Source organism: Balaenoptera physalus (genome assembly GCF_965194825.1).
Source record: "Balaenoptera physalus genome assembly, chromosome: 1".
Classification (NCBI taxonomy): domain Eukaryota; kingdom Metazoa; phylum Chordata; class Mammalia; order Artiodactyla; family Balaenopteridae; genus Balaenoptera; species Balaenoptera physalus.
The window spans coordinates 31,067,986-31,090,665 of record NC_138882.1 but is presented as its reverse complement, the minus strand read 5'-3'; the positions used below and the strand labels follow the sequence as shown (position 1 = coordinate 31,090,665).

Below are 22,680 nucleotides of genomic sequence, written 5' to 3'. Positions count from 1 at the left end.
GTTACTTGTTTTTGTATGACTGAAGGACTCATCTCTTTATTGACTGGAAGCTGGAGACTGGACTCATGTCCTAGAGGCTGTCTGCAGTTCTCTGCCACATAGCCCTCTACATAGACAGTTCACAACTTTGCTTCCTCAAGGCTGGCAGGAGAATCTCTATCTCCATAGTCCATGAAGACAGTCTTAAATAATATAATTATGAGAGAAACAGCCCATTTCATTTTCTTTATTCTTTTGGTTAAAAGCAAATCACAGGTTCTATGCATACTCGAGGGATGGAGATGATACAAAGGTGTGACTCATTGTATGTGTGTGGTGAGGAGTCACATTAGGATGTGTTCACCATAGAGACTTACTAGGAATATATTTAATCAAGGATCATATTTAATAGTGAAATACTAGAAACACTCCCATTAAAGTCAAGAACAAGAAAAGGATGCCTATTATCACCACTAGTCTTCAACATTTTATTGGAGGTTGTAAGTAAAGAAAAAAAAGTGATATGTAATAATCTATGAAAAAATACAAAATTGTCATTATTTGTGTATGATATCTACCAGGCATATACAAGAGAATCACATTGCTAACTATTAGAAGTAAGATGATAGTTCAAGAGAATTTAATGAAGATAAACATGCAAGAATCAGTAACTTTCATAAACGTCACCAATAACCCTTACAACACACACATAAAGCTAACAGGAAAAAAAGATTCCATTTGCAAGAGAAAAAAATAGCAGAAAATATTATGGGATAAACCTATTAAGGAATGTATAAGGTTATGACATTTTACTGAAGGAATAAGAGAAAATCTGGAAAATAATTGGGAGACTCAATTTGTAAAGAAAAAAATGGCCCACAAATTAACTTATAGATTTAATAGAATTCCTCAGGGATTGGCCAAAATAGCAGAGTAGGAAGGTTCTGAGCTTACCTCATTCGATGTGCACACCAAAATTACAACTATTTAAAGAGCAGCTACTGATGTCTTTTTCTGAAGACTAGCAGAAAAAATCTTCTACAACTAAAGATATAAAGAAGAAACAACAAGATGAATAGGAGGAGTGGAGTCATGGGATAGTCAAGACCCATACCCCTGGGCAGGTGACCCAGAAATGGGAGAATAATCATAATTGCAGAGGTTCTCCCCAAGGAGCAAGGGGTCCAAACCCCACAGTGAACACCCCACTCAGGGGTTCTGCACCAGGAAGATGAGTCCCCAGAGTATTTGCCTTTGAAGGCCAGTGGGGCTTACTTTCAGGAGAGCCGGAGGACTGTGGGAAATAAAGACTCCACTCATAAAGGGCACACATAAAATCTCACACACTATGAGACCCTGGACAGAAGAAGTAATGTGAAAAGAGCACAGGTCATAACCACTTGCTGATTTTGGAGAGCCTCCTGGAGAGGCAGGATGCAGCTGGGAGTCACTGAGGGGACATAGACATGGGCAGCAGACAGTTTTGGGAACTCATACTATAAGGAAGACACTAGTGCTAACAAGTGTCATTTTGGAATCCTTCCTCTAGCTTGTTAGCAGGACCTGTCCTGTCCAGCAGCCAGTTGGCACCAGTCCTGGGATGCCCCAAGCCAAGCAGCTAGCTGGGAAGGGACCCAGCCCCACCCACCAGCAGGTCAGCTGCCAGAAGACCCCCTGAGATGTCAGCTGCCCCAGGACTCAGCCCCTCCCACCAGAGGGCCCAAGACATGGCCTCACCCACCAGTTGGATAGCATTCACCCCAGGACCCCTGGGAGCCCACAGCCAGCCATCGGACCCAGCCTCACCCACCAGTGGGTGAACACAAACTCTGGGACTCCCAGGCCTCTCAGCCAGAGACCCCAGGACCCAGCTCTGTCAACCAGTGTGTTAGCACTAGACCCAGGGCCCAGTCTCATCCACCAGTGGGCAGACACCAAGCCTGGGACCCCCTGGGCCACAACCCAACCCACAAGTAGGTGAATACCAACCCCAGGACCATTAAGTTCTTAAAGCCAGCCAGACAGGACCCAGCCACCCACCAGCAGCTGGCAGCCTCTACACAAGGCAGGGCCTGGCAACTAACTGGATTGGGAGGCAGCCACAGTAGACAGCCTGTCACAACAGAATGACCCATGCCACCCACATTGAGGGTACCCCTGGAGCATATACTCTGATGACCAGAGAGGAATGTGCTATTGGTCCTCATAGGATAATCCCTACATAAGTCCACTTCTCCAAGACTGGGAAATAAAACCAACCTACAAAATATGTAGAAATAAAAACAGAGCAAAATGAGGCAACAGAGGTATATGTTCCAAACAAAGGAACAAGATAAAACCTGAGAAGAACTAAGTGAAGTGGAAATAATATACCCAATAAAAAGTTCAAGGTAATGATCATAATGATAATCAAAGAACTTGGGAGAACATTGGATGAACAGAGTGAGAAGTTTAACAAAGAGTTAGAAAATACAAAGAACAAAATAGAGATGAAAAACACAACAATTGGAATTAAACATACACTAAAAGGAATCAACAGTAGAGTAGATGATACAGAGGAATGTTCAGCAAACTGAAAGACAGAGTAGTAGAAATCATTCAAGCTGAAAGGAAAAAGGAAAAAAATTTTTAAAAATGATAACAATTTAAGAGACTTCTGAGACAACAAGTGTACTAACATTTGCATTATTGGAGTCCCAAAAGGAGAAGAGAGAAAGGGGCAGAAAACATATGTGAAGACATAATAGCTGAAAACCTTCCTAACCTGGGGAAAGAAACAGACATCCAGGTCTAAGAGGCATAGAGAGTCCCAAACAGGATCAACCCAAAGAAGACCATACCAAAACACACTGTAATTAAAATGGCAAAAATTAAAGATTAAGAGAGTATATTAAAAGCAGCAAGGGAAAAACAACAAGTTACCCATAAGGCCACTCCCATGAGGCTATCAGCAGACTTTTCAGCAGAAGCTCTGCAGGTCAGAAGGGAATGACGCAACATATTTAAAGTGATGAAGGGAAAAGCCTACAAACAAGAATACTCTACCCAGCAAGGCTATTATTCAGCTTTGAAGGATAGAAAAAAGACAAGCAAAAGCTAAAAACCTTCAGCACCACAAAACCAGCTTTACAAGGAATATTAAAGGGACTTCTCTAAGTAGAAAGGAAAGGGCACAACTAGGAATATGAAAATTACAAAAGGAAAAAATCTCATTGGAAAAGGCAAATATGCAGCAAAAGTACTAGATCAACCACTTATAAAGGTAACAGAAAGGTTAAAAGACAAAAATAGTAAAATCATCTCTATAAACAATAAGTAATTAAGTGATACCCAAAACAAAAGTATGTAAAATAGGATGCCAAAAACAGTAAACTTGGGAGGGGGAGTAAAAATGCAGGGTTATTAAAATGTGTTCAAACTTAAGAGATCAATAACTTAAAATAATAACATATCTGTCTAGCTATCTGGATATAGATATAGATTGCTACATATAAACCTCATGTGGTTTGGGTAACCACAAACCAAAAATCTATAATAGATACATACACAAAAAAGAGAAAGTAATTCAAAGATAATGTTAAAGAAGTCATCAGATCACAAAAGATCAAAAAAAAAAAAAAAAAAGGAACAGAACCAAAACCCCTACAAAACAACCCCCAAACAATGAACAAAATGGCAATAAATACATATCTATCAATAATTACTTTAAATATAAGTATTTATATTTATAAAGTATAAAATATAAAAAAGTGTACATTATATTTATTTTTAAATATAAATACTCCAATCAAAAGATATAGAATTGATACAAAAACAAGACCAAAACATATACTGCTTACAAGGGACTCACTTCAGATCTAAAGATACACATAGACTGGAAGTGAGGGGATGGAAAAAGATATTCCATGCAAATGAAATGAAAAGAAAGCCAGTACAGCAATACTTAGACAAAACAGACTTTAAAACAAAACCGTAACAAGAGACAAGGAAGGTCATTACATAATGATCAAGGGATAAATACAAGAAGTTATAGAAGTTGTAAATATATACATACCCAACATAGGAGCACCTAAATACATAAAGCAAAGATTAACAGATAAAAAGGGAGAAATTGATGGGAACACAATAATAGTAGGAGACTTTTAACACCCCACTTACAATAATGGACAGATCATCCAGACAGAAAGTCAGTAAGGAAACATTGGTCTTAAATGACACATTAGACCAGATAAACTTAATAGGTCTATATAGAACATTCCATAAAAAGGCAGCAGAATACACATTCTTTTTTAAAATTTTTGCAACTTTTTATTTTATTTTATTTTTTAAATTGAAGTATAGTTGATTTACAATGTTTCAGGTATACAGCAAAGTGATTCATATATATATATTCTTTCAGATTCTTTTCCATTATAGGTTATTACAAGATATTGAATATAGTTCCCTGTGCTATACAGTAGGTCCTCATTGTTTATCTATTTTATATAAGAATACACATTCTTTTCAAGTGTACATGGAACATTCTCCAGGACAGAGAAGGACAAATACTGTACAATTTCACTTATATGTGGAATTAAAAAACTCAACAAATGAACAAATATAACTAAATAGAAACAGAATCATAGATACAGAGAAAAAACATGTGGTTTCCAGATGGGAGGGCTGTGGGGGGAGGTGAGAAATAGGTGAGGGAGATGAAGAGATACAAACTTCCAGTTATGAAATAAGTGAACCACAGGTATGAATTATACAGTGTGGGGAATATAGTCATAATTATATAATATCTTTGTATGGTGGCAGATGACAAATAGACTTATCACGGTTATCGTTTTGAAATGTGTAGAAACACTGAATTTCTATGTTGTGTACCAGAAACTAACATAGTGTTGTAGATCATTTATACTTCAAAAACAAATAAACAGAACTCATAGAAAAAGATACCAGATTTGAGTTTACTGAGGTGGGGGTGGGAGTAGGGAGAATTGGCTGAAAGTAGTCAAAAGATACAAACTTCCAGTTATAAGATGAAGAAGTATTAGGGACATAATGTACAACACGATAAATATAATGAACACTGCTGTAGATTACATATGAAAGTTGTTAAGAGAGTAAACCCTAAGAGTTCTCGTCACAAGGAAAAATATTTTTTCTACTTTAATTTTATATCCATGAGATGATGGATGCTCACTAAACGTATTTAGGTCATAATTCCATGATGCATGTAAGTCAAATCATTATGCTGTGCCCCTTAAACTTATACAGTTCTGTATGTCAATTATATCTCTAAAACTGGAAGAAAAAAATTAATAGAATTACAATAAAACTGATTTTTGGAATTAATACAGCTAAACTAATACATAGCCCAGCACACCAGTAATTGAATTTCAATACAACCTTGTATTTTTGATAATTCTTATAAATATTTTAGGTTGCTTATGTTAACTGAAAAACTCTAACAAACTTCTGGTGAGCAATAACAAAGCCTTGGACACCTGTAGACGAGCATGAAGATTCTACTGTGGAGTATGTTTCTGAAGCATGTTCTTTTTTTTGCAAGAAATGAAAAGTAAAAGTATGGTTTTTACTTAGATCTCTACTTGATTATGACATTGAAAGAGGAAATATGAAAGCAAAATATATATGAAAACATCTAAATTAGGTCATGATAGCCATGAAAAGGGGTTACTGGGGTACAAGTTTCATATGTCAAAGAGAATGAATTCTGATTGCTGAGCTTATGAGATTTTTTTTTCTTTCTCTATTCTTTCTTTCTTCCTTCCTTTTTTCCTCCCTCCCTCCCTCCCTCCGTTCCTTCCTTCCTTCCTTCCTTCCTTCCTTCCTTCCTTCCTTCCTTCCTTCCTTCCTTCCGTGGTTTGTGTGCTTGAATTCCAAATGCAATAATTTCAGACCACTAAAAATGCAAAAATGAGTGTATAACAAATGATTCATGTCAATATCAATAATTTATCCCTTTCAGGAAGTTACATAAGTCTGTTTATATTATATTACACACTTAGATTCAGGAAATCAATGCTCTAAAAATGTCCCATAATGACAACAAATGAGACACAGTATAGTTCATTTTTACATGGAATTCTACATCAGCTGAGAATTTGGCCTCTGTGTATTTTGTAGGGATATCTGTTTTGAGGAAAGATAATTATGTTACAAATTTTTGTTGTTATTGTAAATAAATAAAACACTTTCTTGTCCTTGAAAAAAAGCAAAACAAAAAAACCCAAAAAAAAAAAAAACAACAAAAAAAACTAAATTCAGACTTTTCATTGTGTAGATGAGGAAACTGAGCCTCAGTCTCTCCCGCATCCATTCCTTCTTTTTCTCCTTCTCTTTCCCTTTTCAGCTAGAACATCATGACCATCTTACTTTTTTTTCAAAAACCTCCCAGGCATGTTCTCATTTAATCTTCACAACAGCCCCATGATGTAGATTATGGAGGATAATGTTATTGCAATAATAAAGAGGAAGAAAATGAAGCACAGAAAGGTTAACTGACTTGTCTAAAGCCACACAAAAAAATTGGTTTCGGTCTTGGAGTTGAGATTTTCTCCCTCTCTATCCAGCAATTTCAAATTACATTATCCTGTTACATCCCTTGGGTTCCTATAAATTATATGCAAGTTTTAGAAAAGCTTGTGACCAGCCTCTGGCACACTGTATGTATATGAAGAATAACTTTGAAAAATTGGTGCAGGAAGTTTCTTTTTTTATTTTTCTGTCATTTTCCTCACAAACTATCTGTGCCAGTGCTCCTAAGAGGCATTTCTATTTCAAGCCGTGTGACCTAGCCTTTCTGGGCTTCAGATCTGTCATCCGTAAAATGGAAATTCAGTGCTGGAAGACTAATTTCATTTCAGTATGGATTACCTGTTTTTTATCAGCCAGTCAATCTTATCAGGTAATACAAAATAGGTTTATCCTTTTGAAGTCTGGCACAAACATACAAACCTGATTGTGGATATAAATCTCTTCGTTGTAGCAATGACATAAAAAGGTACACTTTCTTTTTCTAGGTTTTAGATGCAAATGTACTTGAAAAAATTGATATTTATAGAATAATGAAACCTTAGAACTCAACTAAAGTATCATCTGGACCTGCCCTTTTAATTTATAGTGAGAGAAATTAGATGTAAAGAGGTCTAAAGAAATGTGATTGTCTTAAATTTATAAAGCCAGTCAGTAGAAGATTCTGGTATTGATATAATCTTCTTTTCCTACAATAGTGTGTTAATCTAAATTTCCAGTGGGCAATTCATAAACATGTTCCTTCCAGGAGCACACCCAGTTAATTCAAAGAAGACCCATATAGCACCATCTGGGATGCCTATAGCTGTGTTCTCCCAACGTGAATTTAAAATGAACTACTATAAATCTAAAACTATTTGCTGACTTCAAAAATGTGAAAAGAATGCTCCAGGATAGGTTAAAAAATGAGTTGCCTGCTGATTTTTGTTTTCCTCTGCTTTTTATTTTCTCCAAATATTCTACATTGAACATGTGTTCCTTATGTAATCCTAAAAAAAAAGTGTAGTTAAAAAGATGGATCACTTAATGTGTGGAGCAAGCCCTTTAAATAACAGAGTTAAAAGAAAATTAATACTCTAAAGCATCATTAATAGTCATAAAATACTCTAAGCATGTCACAATTACTAGACTGAAATTTAAACTGCTGAAAGTGAAATTTGAGATCCATGAGGCTATAGCCCATCAGAAGAAAGGAGATATTTTCTCCTCTTTAAAAACATTATTTGAAACATTTCCTTTCAAAATGTAGTAACTTTAGCTGTCTCTTCGGAAGGAGTTTATCTGGTATAATATCTCTTAAATTTTTCCTCAATAAATTTTAGTAATTTGATGTTTTTAGTGTTCTTTGGAAATTGTTTATGGTAAGCATTGTAGTATTGTGTCACTATAAGCTTAAAAATAGCAAAATGTATGATTTCCATAAGAGCAGATGTTGTACAGGATGGCACCTATCATAGATGTGACTGTAAACCACATGTATGACAGATTGCATGGCTGATGTGCCGTCTGGGCAGGCAGCAAAGGTGCCCAGTGGACAGTTTTGAACTTGCAAAGAGGACATTAATGCAGAAATATTAATTCCCTTTGTCATTTCACATTATTATCTGAAAATTCTCTCACACTATTATCTGAGGTTAAATTGGCTGCTAATATTGATATTTTTGTTGTATTTTGCACAAATAACTTATTGTACTGAATTGCATTTATAAAAGGAGGATGTGATAGGCAGAATGCTAGAAAGGTGCCCCCCACCCCAGCTACCCACCCCAAGATTCCTGTCCCCTGGTTATCCAATCAAATATCAAAGTAATTTAGGTACTGCTGTGAAGGGACTTTTCAGATGCAATTAAGATGACTAATTAGTTACCTTAAGATAGGGAGATTGTCCTGGATTATCTGGGTGGGCCCAATGTAATCACATAAGTCCTTAAAAAGAGAAGAAGGCAGAAGAAGATTCTAAATGTGGAGAATTTAAGTTCCATTGCTTGTGCTGAGATGCAGGGGCCCGTGCAGTAGGACTGAAGAGAGGCCTCTAAAAGGTAAGGGCAGCCCCTTACCTATCTGACAGCCAGCAAGGAAATGAGGACCTCGGGCCAAGCACCTGAATGAGCTTAGAAGCAGACTCTTCCCCAAGCCTTCAGTAAAGAAAGCGTCTCTATTGACATCTTGATTTTGCCATGTGAGACCCATGTTGGACTTCTAACCCGTGGAACTATGAGCTAATACATGAGTGTTGTTTTAACACACTTTGTTTGTGGTAATTTGCTTCCATAGCAATAGGAAATTAATACAGAGGGGAGACTGTCAAAGATCAGAAAGAGTGTGTCTGTTGTTACAACCAGCAAAAAGCAAAATGTAGCTTACAAGAGGAATCCAAACTTAACAGCAATGGAAGGAGGTTGCAATATTGGGAGTAGGAACCTGGAGAAGAGAAAAGCAAGAAAAGGACTAAGGGTTATGATCTATAATTATAATTGCCTTTGGAAGGTTTGCTGTATTTTTGTTTTTAAGATGAGAGAGATTCCAGCATGCTGAAAGGAAGGCAGTAGAAAGGGAGAGATAGAAGATACTGAGGGAAAAAAAGAGCCAAGCTCTGAAGATGAAAGGGCACGAGTTGCAAAGAATACGTGGCGGGATGAGTCTAGGAAAGGAGAAACACATCTTCCTTTAAAAGGGAGAAGAGAAGAAAGAATGAATCCAAAACCAGGTTAATTTTTGAGTAGGGTGGCAGGAAATGCTAAGAAAGCTCTTGTCTGGAGACTTCTACTATCATCTGAAGTAGGAAATGAGGCCAGCTGCTAAGAGTAACAAGGAGCACATGTTTGATAAGACTGGAGAAGGTTTGACACTGCTTTTGTGGACAAAATGTAATACAAGATCACCCAGGGAACCACGGGATGATGGCTGGGCTGCACTGAAGCCCCAGGAGGCTGGAGCTCGTGAATGATTCGTGGCCCCATCCATAGGGCTGGGAGACTTTTTCTGTGGCTGATCAGCCACAGTAATTGGGGTGCAAGGAGCAAAAGCAGTTGGCTTCCTTGCACCCAGCTAGGAGTTGGGTTTCCTGCCAGGCCAATGCAGTGGTAGAAAAGGATGGAGGATTGTGGAAATGTGGAATTGAAGTGACAGACCACAGTCTCGAAACAGAGTAAGAAAGGAAGTGAAGGCTGCAGGGACCTGATAAATGAGGAAGGGCAAGAGGCTGAATTTCCCTCTTAGTTCTGACTGGCTGAAGAGTCATATAAATCTTTCCCAGTGAGGTTCCACACACATCAATTTACTGCAGTACCTGTCTGACTAGTTTTTTTCTTTTAGAAGAAACGTTTCCATCCCCAAGTGGACTGACAGGTTTAAAGTACTATCTCCAGAGAGAGACTAATTTTCTCATTAGTGGTTATGGTCTTGATATAATTTATGATTTTTTTCCTCTCTTCCATGAGGCCTTCTTAATCTGGGCTTTCTAATGATAATTATAGCTAATATTTTTTTTTTATAGCTAATATTTTAAAAGCAATTATTATATTCCAGACACAGTGCGAAATGCTCTACACACATTACATCATTTAACAACCATTAAATAAAGCCCTCAGAAATTTGACCTTTTATTCTGCTGATGAGAAAATTGAGACTTAAGGAGCTAAATGTATTTATCCAAGTTCTAAGTACCAGTCAATTGGAGAGCCTGAACTCAAACACTGGACTGTCTGATTCCACAGAGCATGCTCTTGCCATAAGGCCATATTGTGGGTTCAAATGATACAGAATATCAGGGAACTATATTCAAGATTCTGTGATAAACCAGAATGGAAAAGGATATGAAAAAGAATATATATGTATAACTGAGTCATTTTGCTGTACAGCAGAAATTAACACAATATTGTAAATCAACTATACTTCAATAAAATTTTTTAAAACATGATACAGAATGTTGGAGAGGGGGAAATTTTCCCCTCTACTCCTCTTGAGTTCTTGTGACTGGATTAACAATAAAATTGACACAAGACAGATTAACATGAGAAAAAGAAACAAATTTTAATTTATGCACATGGATGTCCCACAGAAATAGGATCTAAGAAGTGGCCAAAGCAGGCAGCTTTTTGTACTTTTTAGACAAAGAAACAATAAATTTGTGAGGAATTGAGAGGACAAAGAAATTTAGGTGTGGGGTGCCCATTAGTAAAGAATATTACAGAGTTTGGGCTTGGGGTAGTAAATTAAAGAAATAACAAGGTTTGTTTATATAGGCTTCTCCCTTCTCGGCACAAATTCTCTGTCTATGGCAATAAGGGTGTCCCTTCTACCTCTAGATGCAGGCTGGTACATCCTTTCATGTGAAAGTGAAAAGCACTGTACCTTTCACACAAAAGCTTTATTTCCTGCTTTCAGGGAGACAGGAGGATCAGAGTGTCCCTCTTGTGTTGGCTGTTTCTTAAGTAACTTTAATTCATAATAATCGATATGCCATTGGGGCACATTTTGGGTTGGCCTACTCTGGGCCCCAACAAGGGCTAAGTTGCAGATCAATGCACGTCTATTAACTGGGTAACGCATCAATGAGTGATGACAGGAAGTTGCAGGGACAAAAGATTCCTGTCTGCTCCAACAGAGATCTATTGAAAGCTCTCTGCTTTCTCTTTTCTCAGTCCTTCAGAGGTAATTAGATACTAAATGCAGAGGTTCTGTACTCATGGAAAATTAGCAGCATTTTCTGAGAAGATAATAAATTACTTAAGCTTTTAATTGAAGACTGCTTTTGCTGGTGGGAAGAAAAATGGAAAATACAAGAGTCTTTGATAATCTTGATCTTCCCAAAGAATGAAATCTAATTGTAGGAAATTATTAAGGCAGCTGGTTTATGTTGCTAGGTTTGGATGTGGGAGAATGTAAAGGAGGAAGTAGTAACATTTGTAAACCAACTGATGAAAGGACATGTTAACACATAATGTTAAGCCATCGTCTAGCATCAAAATAGACAAATGTTATTAAAACAAACTGATATATAGTTGGTTTTGATTTATTTTCAATTGACTCATTTAGTCACTAGGTCCTTTATATGGAAAGTGTGGTCCCTCATGGGGAGCTTCTTAGAAATGCACACTCCCAGGCTTGCGAGTCAGAACTGCACTTTAGTAGGATCCCAGTGGTTCACATGCACACTTGAATTTCAGAAGCTCATTCTGTTCATTCACTACCAAGCACCAACTAGTCTCAAGTTTACAAGAAATACAGTGTGTCATTAACTTCTAAGGAATTTATTTGTTTATTCATAGACAACTGAAAAACAGCTATCTTATTGTTCAAATTCCTTGGAATTACATAATCTGACAATTTATTCACAAATAAAATGCACTTTTTTACTTCAAGATATCCTTTCATAGTAATTAATTTTCATGCAGCACCTGGAGGATAGGATTTGGAAGAGTAAAATTCCAAAATTCCCCCTAAAAAGGAATGAAAAATGTTGTCCAGGAAGATTTATGGAAAATAGGTAGGAATAGTTATTTGAGAGTGGCCAAATTCATTGTCAGGATTCTCAGCTGAGACCCTGTCTGATGGAGGCTGATTTGATTTCCAAACAAGTGCCAGCTCCTAATTGAACTATCAGTCTGAGCAAGGACACCAGCCCAGTACATCAGTTTATCTATTGGAAAGAAAAATCAATGACTGCTCAAAAATCATGCACCAGCAGCATGCGGTATGTTTAATACATTAAACTGCCTTCTGATATTTATATCAGAACCCCTTAATATTTATAAATCAAGGTGTTGTTAATCCAAATTAAGACTTCAAATTCAACCAACATTAAATCTCTTACTTTACAGCCATTTCTGAGATATTAGCATGTTTATATGTGTTGTTTGGGATTTTAGATCTTTGGATACTTCTCCTCTGAAGAAGATTCTCTTACTTCCCAAATGGATGAAGAAAATTTGGTTTTCCTCGTTTCTAGAAAACAACGAGTTGTAATTTCAGGTGATAATTTAAATTTCCTTAACAGATTAATGTGGGTTTTAATATTTTCTCAAAAATAAATATTGGGAATATAACATTTCCATTAAACCATTTTTCATCTTATTTACTTGATCAATACTTTATAACAAGAAAGGGGAGTGACAGTTTCGAATGCAATATCAGAAGAAACTTGCAGTTGAGTTGGAAATATCATTACTCTGAAGGACACTAAGTAGGGAATGTTAGGGGGGGATATTCCCATTTTCCTGAAGAGGTTCAGATCTCAGGTTAAAGCTCTCTACAATGTCACCTCAATAATGCATGCTTTGGTACCAAATGGATCACATATTTAAAAATAAATATTCTTAAAATTGAATTTTCAAGTTTTCACTTATTAGAACTCTTTCCCATGCTCTCACCGTTAATTATCTTATGGAGGTTTAACCCTACACCTCTAAAACTGTGAATTTGGGCCAATCACAGAGGAGTGTTACCTCAGCTTAAGAGGTCTCCAGTTTACATATGTCATTTGTTTTAAAATTTGAACCTGGACCCCAGGAACTCATTTCCCTCTCCACTATTGACAATGTGGGTTTTCTTTCCTTTCTTCCCTACAGAGAGGGAGAAGTCCAGGATGAGGAAAGGCAAACCCTGAAATCTGCCCCATCTTCCAGCATTTCATAGCAAATTCTGAGATGAAGGGCATAGTCTAGGTCAAATCTGGTGTTCCTTAAAAGAAAAAAAAAAAAACAACCCAGTCCTTTGTGAGCAAAACCGACCCTTGTTTTTGACCCTTCCTTAGCCCAACCATACGCCTCACCAGAGCCTAACCTCTGGGCCCCTCCATGGGAACTATCATCAAAGAACAGAAGCAAGGGAGCTACCCCTGCTTCTGTCATCGCTGAGTGAAGAGTGGCCAGTGAGTAAGGGACACATGTTGCTGGCATCCTAAATTAGAACTTTGAAAGCATCTTTATAGATAGCAATTCTGTAACTTGTGTATTCACTCAGCTTAAGGTCTACTTTGTGGGCTAAGTAACTTTCTAAGTGCTGGAGACACAGCAATGAACAAACAATCATAAATCCCTGACATCATGGAGTCTACATTCTAATGGGGAGAGATAGACAATAAAAAAATCAAACAAGTAAATTAAGTGCTACAGAAAAAATAATGAAGTAGGCAGGCTGTGGAGAAAAATAAAGCAGGAGTATGGGAAGAAGCTGGTTTGGAGAGATTTTAAATAGGGTAGTTGGGGAAAACCTGAAGGAGGTATGAGAGCAAACCACAAACTTCACGCAGGAGTGGAGTGGTAGGGGGACAGTAGTAGAAGATGAGGTTAGAGGCAACAGTGGCATGGGCACAGATGTCCAAGGACTTGTGGACATGCTAAAGACTTCTGAGTGAGACAGAAAGCTGTGAGAAGGCTGCAGAGAGGAGAGAGGCCTGGCCTGAGTTACCCTTCAAATGTTCTGGTTTCTGTGATAAAAGTGGTCTATAGTGGGGAAGGAGTTGAAGCAGAGAGAATGATGGTGGCTTGGAATAAGATAATATTCTGTGCCTGTTTTTTCACTATTGACCCCTCCAAGGAGTCTTTTGGACCTTTTTTTCTAATCTCATCCCAAATCCCCTCTCAACCTCCTTCCCCCTGACCCCCAGACATTTTAATACCTCAGATATACTGTGCATCTGTCTATGTACTGTATGTATATCTGAGTTTTTGACACAGAGAGTAAAACTCATTCACACACCACCACCACCCCCCAACCCCCCGCCCAAGAACCAATTTGTACTCCCTTGGGAGCAATAATTTCTCTGTTGAGAATGCATGAATTAGGGGGATAATACTGGAGTATGAGATTTGTTCACTTGCTTTTCCTCTCTAAGAGTTTACAATTATAAAAACTTGATTTAAATCGTCCTGGGAAGAGACCCAATATTTGTGGCTTTATCATTCAGCACATAGGCAAAGAAACTTGAAAGTGTTTTTTGCAAAATGCATAAAGTAAAAAAAAAAAAAAAGCCTTAATAACAGTATTAAGGTAGTTTCATTCTTTTGTACTGGAAAGCCTGAGATAGTATTAGGTTTTTATTCTGTGTAAATCACATGGTGATAGTTCAAAGAAAGAATTCCTGAGATTTGAAGATCTTAAAATAGAAATGATTCTAAAAGACATTTGGAAAACTCATTCTCTGAAATGTGCATATGGAGGTGGGGTGGGGTATGATCTTACATTTTCTCTGGGAATTCATGCACCATGTTTAGTTGGAAAGCACTATGACATCAGATTACTATCTCTAAGGATAATTAAAAAGCAATAGTTACTCATTTTTTGGTTTTATTCCACTTTAATTTTTAAGTAACCAAAGCCTTTCTAGCAAAAAAGTTGGTTGTTTCCTTTTTCTTTTTTTTAATAAAACTAACAAGTGACTTTTAGGATCTTCACTGCTAGGAGTTGAAATGAGTGTTGTGCCATCGACAGGTAGTAGAAGACGGGATGTGATTAAGTGCATTGTCAAGATTCCTCAGTTGGATTTACTAATAACAGCTTCTCAGAAAGGATTGATAACAGTCTTTAATAGCCAGGTAATTTGAAAGCTTGGATTCCTTCCTCCCTCCTTTCTTCCTTCCTTCCTCTCTTTTGTTTTGTCTATGCATTATGCCTATGTATCAGATGCAGCAGAAACCATAGCCATATTTCAGAGTTATTCCAAAAAAACAAAACCAACTATTACTAAAACGAGGAGCTTGCTGAACCCCACAGCAGTTTTTGAGATTTTGGTAACTGCATTTGGCATTGTTCCTTGGGGTGTCATATTGAACCATGTGGCATCAGCATAATTAAGGAAGATTCTGGATAATTTCTCAGATAAAATCATAAGAACTCACAAGCCAAGTGATTTTGTCATAATACTACCAAGTAATAAGAGGTCCCAACAAGAACCTTGTACTTGAAGTTAAAAAAAAGCCTCAAATTCTAGCTCCTCTATTTTAACAGCCTAGATGTTAAGTAGGGAACTTAATGAGCTAACTTGTATCTTTTCACATCTCTTTTTTTCATATCTGTAAAATGAAGACAATAGGATCAGCCTCCTCTCCCTCAGAGGATTGTAGTGAACATCAAATGAGATAATGAATGTTGGAAACATTTTAAAGCATTGCTATTATTGTCATTTCTTTCTAAATTTATGTTTTGGACTTCTATTTTCAAAATATGAGAGATTTTCATGGAATGTATGATGATGTCATCTATATCGTATTTCACCATGAAAATAAATGTTTGGTGTTAAATATCAAAAAATTGGTCCAGTTATTAGTTTATTTCCAAGTAGAGGCAAGCTTTATACAAATAGAATATATTTAAAATAATCATCACATGATTAAAATTTCAACAATAATTTTCAGCCTTTCAGTGATTTCCATCACAGGCAGCTGGATTGCGTCAGAGAGGGTGGCCTGCACCCAGAGGTGCAGCAGGAGATTCTGAGCACAGGTGTGGAGACCGGCTTTGCCTCCACGCCGCCAGCTGTGCAGGTTACTTTTTATCTCCAGGCCCCAGTTCCTCCTCATCCAGACCAGAGAATATCCCTCCCTAGGTAGTTGTGCTGTTTACATGAGTTAATCAACATAAAGCCCTTAACATCGTTGTAAGCACTTAGTAAATGTTGGCAATTACAATTATGAACAAATAATGTGAAAATAAAAATGGATTTGCCTCATTTAAGTGTGAAAACCTTCCTCCATCACTCTTTTCTCGATGCATTAATTCCCTTCTCATTTTTTACCTTTATTTCCTCAAAAATAGAACTAACATGGTAACTAAAGAAAAACAGTGAGGAGGAAAATTATGATCTTCATAATGAAATAGTTCAGGATTATGTGAAATAAGAGAGAGGGCATTATAATATTTCCAGATATGTCTCTCTCTCTCCCTCACACTCACACACACACTCATTCACACATGCTTAAAGGTGCACACATGTATACTCACAAACATGCAGATGCTCAGCACCTGTTTCTATTTAAAGGTTTGGTACTCCAGGAATAAATAGTATTTTGAATGCTGCATGCCTTAAAAATAGGATGGTACGTTTTGTGAGAAAAGTAATTTGGCAGGGTAGGTCAGAGGAATAATTTATTAAAAGATAGCCATTAATAATGAAAAATATCTTATACCCACAGTTTAGGCTCTATCTGAAGTAGAATAAATACATTTAAGGATTTTCATGGTGCTCGCTGGAGGGCTTGGTGATGTAGACTGTAAATGTCATTAATAAAAGTTCCTACGAAAAGGCTAGATTTAAAAAATTCAGAAGGTATCTATAAGGATTATGAAAATTTTAGAGCAGATAAGAGAATTTTAAACAAGTGACTTCCACTAAAGATAGAGATAGAGAAATAGAAGAGGAATTTCTTTGAGCCCTTTATTTTTTCCATCTAGAAAAATGTCCCAGTTGGAAAAGCATTTTTGAACTCTTCAGATGAAAGACAGTCTGTGATGACCTCAACTAACAGTTTTAGTAATCTGGATTTACTTTTTCTCCTTTTCACATGAGCCATCCTTCTGGGCAGCCAGACTTTCTAGACTTTCCCTAAGACCATTAGAGCATGCAAGAGAAACTAGGTCATTAATATACTTCAGACACTAACCTTTACCTTGGGAGCAGTTAACATGCTTTAAGGGTATAAGAGGCTGCTCAAGTAATACATACTAGCTCTGCTTGGATAAATCTATGATTCTCAACCAGCATAGTACTTAGGATATGATATTCATTCAATACATATTTATTGAATAAAAGAGAAAGACCACTGGATAGAATGTTCTTAAATCTCAGTAACTTGAGAGAGAACTCAAATGAAAATTTTTTTTCTGTATCAATCTATATTCATATTGACCTGTTTACCATTCTTGCCGTTGCTGTTAGTATTATTTTGCAGTCCCAATTTTTGGTATCAAAGGTTGCTCTGAATAGCTAAAGAATGTGAGGCAGTTTGCAAATAGAAGGAACAAAATAACTAATAAAGTTTAAGCCTAAGAGCAGAGTGACCAGGCTTAAAGACAAGCCACAGAAACATAAACTTGCCCAAAGCAGACAGTGCATTATTTTACATAGCTAGATTTTTCAGAGACAGAAGGAACAAGGAGACTAACAGAAGGTAGAAATGACAAGTGAGATTAACCAAGGAGATACCGTGTTGCTTTAGAGCCAGCATTTTCATCTTTAATCGTAGTGCCAACTGGGGATCATTATTCTCTTCCTTTTTCTTATAGATGAGAGTTCAGACCAGCACCAATGTTACAGTAAGTACTTTTAAAAAATTCCTAATTAAGTTAAACTGATTGATGATGGTTCCTCCATAACTAATCAAAATCTCAATGAAGAGCCTGAATACACTCTGAGAATAAGAGGTTTTCATAGACTGTAGCTTTATTTTTATTGACTAGGATCCAAACTAAACCTTGAGCAACAGCAAAGAGGACACAGACCTTGCTTTCTGAGTTAATCTGATTGTAGAGAATTGCCTGGAAACTGACTATTCCTTGGAAGCTTCAATTTAAAATCTTCGCCTGTTTTTCTAAGTGCTCACTATTGAGGAAAGTAAAAAACAGACAAAACCCATGTTGTGAGAACAAGGAAATAGCCAGTGAAAATTATTTGAAAACATTTTATTCTAAACTTGAAAACAGCATAAAAAACTTGAGTGCAATATTGTAATTTATTTAATCCATATTGCTCACTGGAACAGTAATCTTGTGGCAGATGTTGTAAAGCTATGGTGACTTGCTCTCAGAATCCCACCGTGGCTTTATGAGAGACGGAGAATGATTGACTTTCACCCTGCTTGTATGCACTTAAATGCACTGAGGGTGCCATGCAGAGGAGTCTCTGAGCCTCTGTTTCTTAAACTTTCTTAAAATTCCTAACAGGTTTTACAGAAGATTCAAGGGCATGCCTGAAACACAGGCAGCAGTTTCTGGCACAGGAGACACTCACAAGTGGGAGCCATTGTTCTCGTAAAGTAGTGTGTTGTCAGAGATATTACGGATCCTAGCCATGCCAGTCTGGTGATTTTAGGAAAGCACAAGGCAGACTCACTGACCTCAACTTGATCACTGACCAGATGACCACCAAGGTCTTTTCCAGCTAAAAAATTTAAGCATGAGGACAGGGCCAGAAAACTCAATTAATCGGTGCCCTACATCTAGTCCCACTGAGTTCCTGTGCAGAAGTGTTCTCATGTAAAAGAACAGTGCATAAGGATGACTCCTTGGTCAGTGGCTGTGTGCTTCCAGGGAGCTGCGCCAGGCACTAGCTGTGCCATTCTCCAGATGATGGTGCTGAGAAGCTCAGGCTGAGGGTGAAAGGGAAAAAGATGGGAGCCTCTTCTCAAGACATCGAAGAAGAGACATTGTGTGGCTTCTCTGCAAATAAGGGGGCAAAATGGGGCTTTTAATGTAACTAATCTACTCTTTTGGTAGCCACCATTGTGTGATAGAACAAAACACAATATATTCCAAAACACAACATGCCAATTCTATGCTTTTCTATCAGGATACCTCCTGGATTACAGGTTGTGATTACCTCTCTCAGCTGAAACGAATTGTTGCTACTACTGAAAGGACCATTATTGTCTGGGATTATAAAGCTCAAGGGAGCAGCCAGGTACTGTGCCAAGAGACATAGAGAAATTGGAATGTCTTTTCCATACTGGGAGGAAATGAGCAACCACTTTCTCTGTTGAACATCAGTTTCCTCATATATAAAATGAGGGGGTTTAACTAAGATAATCAAGTCCAGCATCAATATTCTGTGAGTCTTAATTAAAAGGGAATGTTCTTTCCATTTAGTGTATGTTTAATTTGTTTTGTTTTTGAGAGAGAATGGTTAGTTCCTTTCTTCTTTTATACCTTTCTCTGAATCCACACATTATCTTTTTGGTTATGCTCATGTTAACCAGTTCAAAGCCTTTCTCTTCAGTCCAGCTTCATTTGGCAAGAAAACTACTAAAATCAAATGCCTAATCCTGGCAAAAAATCTGATGGGCAGATGTTAATGTTAACCCCCTCAGTTAGTGATATGTTACCACTTAACCAATTTACAATATTTATTGAGCATCTGCAGACATATAGAAGTAATGAAAATGTTCCCTACACTCAAACAAAACTGTCTTGAAGACTCTCACGAACAAACATAATAATATAATGGTACAGCAAATCATACAGTAAAAAAGAACAGGTACTCAGGGAGAGGTGAGATCACTAAGCATTGGGGTTATTAAAAAAATGCCCTCAGGAAGCAGGCTTTGAAGGACATGGAGGATTAACAAATAATTTAACCTTCCTCTGTGCCATACTAGTGTCAGTAACATAGTAAACTTCCTATTCTTGTCCACAATATTGGCCAACTAATGATACCAAGATGATTTTATAGAAGGCAGCTGTTTGCTTAATGTATTTTATTATGTGATGTGTCACTATCTCATATCATATAGTTTGATTACAACTTCTTTTCCTTCCCGCTCTCTCCTGTTTTCACTCTTGCTTTTCAATCTCATAGAAGCCTCCAGTTCACTGAAAGCATCTTCTTCCACTCTTCAGTACCCCTGCTTCTTCCCTCTTTCCCTTCTCACATTACCCCCTGGATGGATCATCTCTTAAATCTCTGTCCTTCAAAACTTGAATCTCGGATAGATGCTATAGCCCTTCTTTGCTCCTTTGCAGTGGCTAAGCATTGCTAGAGAAAAACTCAGAGCCACACTATTTGGCATCACTACAAATTCAGGGTCTGCAGACTCAGCTGAGCACTCAGTGGCATCTATCAATCTCTTTCTGATTCTTGCCAACTCACTTTCCCACTCCTGGCAAGTATTCCAAAATTCCATTATTCTTCTCAAGCCCTTTCCCTTTCGACAGATGAACTTCTTCCTGTTTCTGAGAATAGTGAGTCTAAAAGGCTTGTCCTCTTTCAAATTCCAGCCCTCCACCTACAGCTTTAACTAAGAATACAACACTACTTCCTTTCTTTCTTCCTTCCTCTCTCTAAAGACAAAATATCTGACACCCCCTGTATCTGACACCCCTCATCCCCTCCTGCCTTGTCCAGGACAAGACTCCGTAGCCTTTTCCCTTTCTATCTTTTTTGACATTAATCTCTTCTCCTAGGATCCTTCTTTTCAACCTCTTCTGAATCTTACTCTCAACCAATTCAGGTCCCAGATCCAAGGTCACCTTTCCTGACCATGGGACCCAAAATGACCTCTTAAGTCACTCTTTATCACAGAGCTCTGGTTTATTTTTTTAAGTGCACATCCCATTATCTGGAATTATCTGTTTAATTCATCTGTCTCCCCTGACTAGGACAGTAGCTCCACAAAGTCAGAAACTTTTGTCCATCACCATAAGCCCATGCCTAGAATGGTTCTTGCCATGTTGTAGGTGCTTAATAAATATTTGCCGAAAGACTGAATGAACCTCTAAATATGTTCAAGTCTCACTTATTCTATAGGAAACAAAACAAATTTAAAAATTTTAAAATACTTTTTTCTTCTCCCTTAGGTAGAAACTAAGTTCCAGGAAAACAATGGCCATATAGCTTAGTGAACCCAGTTCAATAGTATAGAGTCAGCTTGATAAATGCTTGCTGAATATTTCTGGATAAATGTAGATGTTAGGATATTTTTCTCCTTGTAAAGTAATTGGGACTTTGATATTAGATTTTCCTATTTACCATCCATTTTTATTTCAATGGTCTTTTAACACCTGAACTTTTTAATGCTTCCTGTTAATATTGCCTTACGAATTCAAGAAAGGAATATTCACAGTAATACATCAGAAAACCTCATTATTTATTGAGCTAGAGACAGGTACCTCACACTTTTCCCCCACAAAACACCCAAAGGCACAATGTTGCGCTCACAGTGAGAAGTTAATTCGTTAACTTCTACTTAGTTAACTTTGTTTTTTTCAAGTTCCTTTACAGTGGGAATATCTAAACTGAGAAACATCAGAAAGTAAAATCTTATCAAATAATAAGAGCAATATTTAAATTTAATATTTAGATATTTAGAGCAACACAATAACTTATTAAAAGTGTTCTTCTGTTTCTAGGAAAACTATTTTGTCATAAAACCTATGGATCATTGCCTCCTCTGTGTGTGTGTAGTGTCTCTGCCTGACCAGCTCTGCCGAGATGACATCCTCTTGGGGGACGATGGTGGTTTTGTGAACAAATTCACAGTAAATAGTGATGACTTTGGACTCAAGCAGGCAAAATCCAAAAAAAATTTACAAAATCAGGTGTTAGACTCAAAGAACTTTAAAAGGTAAGGGTATTATGGGAATAGTCCAATTGTTTTAATATAGACATCGTTCAAGTATTTATGTAGTGAAAATAATATGCCAGACCCCATGGTAGAGATTTTAAATACAAAGCTGAAAAAGAAATGGTTTTTACCTCAAGGAACTTCCAGTATAATAGGGAAGACAGACAGGAAAATTAACAACTGAAATTCCTATTTTAAATGCTACTGACAATGAAACTCTATAGGTACTTGAATGAATTAAAGAGTTCAGTGAAAAATTAAATCATGAAAAAAATGTAAAAGACATACATGGCTGTTTACTAGTACTTACATATGGAAGATGATTCTAAACATAAAAGCAATGGATACAGAATTCCAAGAAAAAGTTTGATAGATTTGACTATACACATCAAAAGATAACATTTTGAAAGTAAATAACAAACTGAGATAAATATATAAACAAATATGACAGACAGTGGGTTAATAATCTTTATAGGTTTTAGAATTCAATTAAAAAACAATAATTTCTCAAGATAAAAACTGACAAAGACGATGAACAGATAATTCACACACATGCCCACACAGCAGTCAATAAACATTTCAAACTGATCATCAGGCAAGAATGCTAACAACAGTTTCCAACTGATGAGGTTATGGGTGATTTCTATTGTCTGCTTTATAATTGTAGTGTTTTTGAAGTTTTTAGAGTAAGGCATATATTAGTTTTATTAGCAGAAATACAAATTTTATACTAAATACAACCTTTTTATTAATCAAAGAAGTACAACTTATAATCATATACAACTTCTCACATAAAATTAGAACAGATTAAAAATGGGTATGATGCTGTGAGATGGATATTCTCGCATACTGCTGGTGGTGAAAGTATGAGTTGAAGACCTTT

General features: G+C 36.9%; 1 protein-coding gene and 1 long non-coding RNA gene across 4 annotated transcripts in view; one reads left to right on the top strand and one right to left on the bottom strand.

The window, feature by feature from the left end:
- LOC309665139 overlaps nucleotides 1-22,680 on the bottom strand; it is a 324,111-nt gene that overhangs the window by 139,007 nt on the left and 162,424 nt on the right. For 2 of the 3 annotated variants that reach the window (XR_014266228.1, XR_014266229.1), the window contains one exon: nucleotides 22,252-22,680. The exons of the other annotated variant lie outside the window; for it this stretch is intronic. This is a non-coding gene — a long non-coding RNA (uncharacterized lncRNA). Of the gene's footprint in view, nucleotides 1-22,251 lie in introns of those variants that run through there. 3 annotated transcript variants of the gene reach the window in all.
- WDR64 (WD repeat domain 64) overlaps nucleotides 1-22,680 on the top strand; it is a 156,724-nt gene that overhangs the window by 12,314 nt on the left and 121,730 nt on the right. The window contains exons 3-7 of the mRNA XM_082471325.1: nucleotides 12,393-12,495; nucleotides 14,956-15,059; nucleotides 17,746-17,775; nucleotides 19,028-19,138; nucleotides 21,583-21,797. Of these exons, the coding sequence (XP_082327451.1) occupies nucleotides 12,393-12,495; nucleotides 14,956-15,059; nucleotides 17,746-17,775; nucleotides 19,028-19,138; nucleotides 21,583-21,797 (563 nt within the window). The remainder of the gene's footprint in view (nucleotides 1-12,392; nucleotides 12,496-14,955; nucleotides 15,060-17,745; nucleotides 17,776-19,027; nucleotides 19,139-21,582; nucleotides 21,798-22,680) is intronic.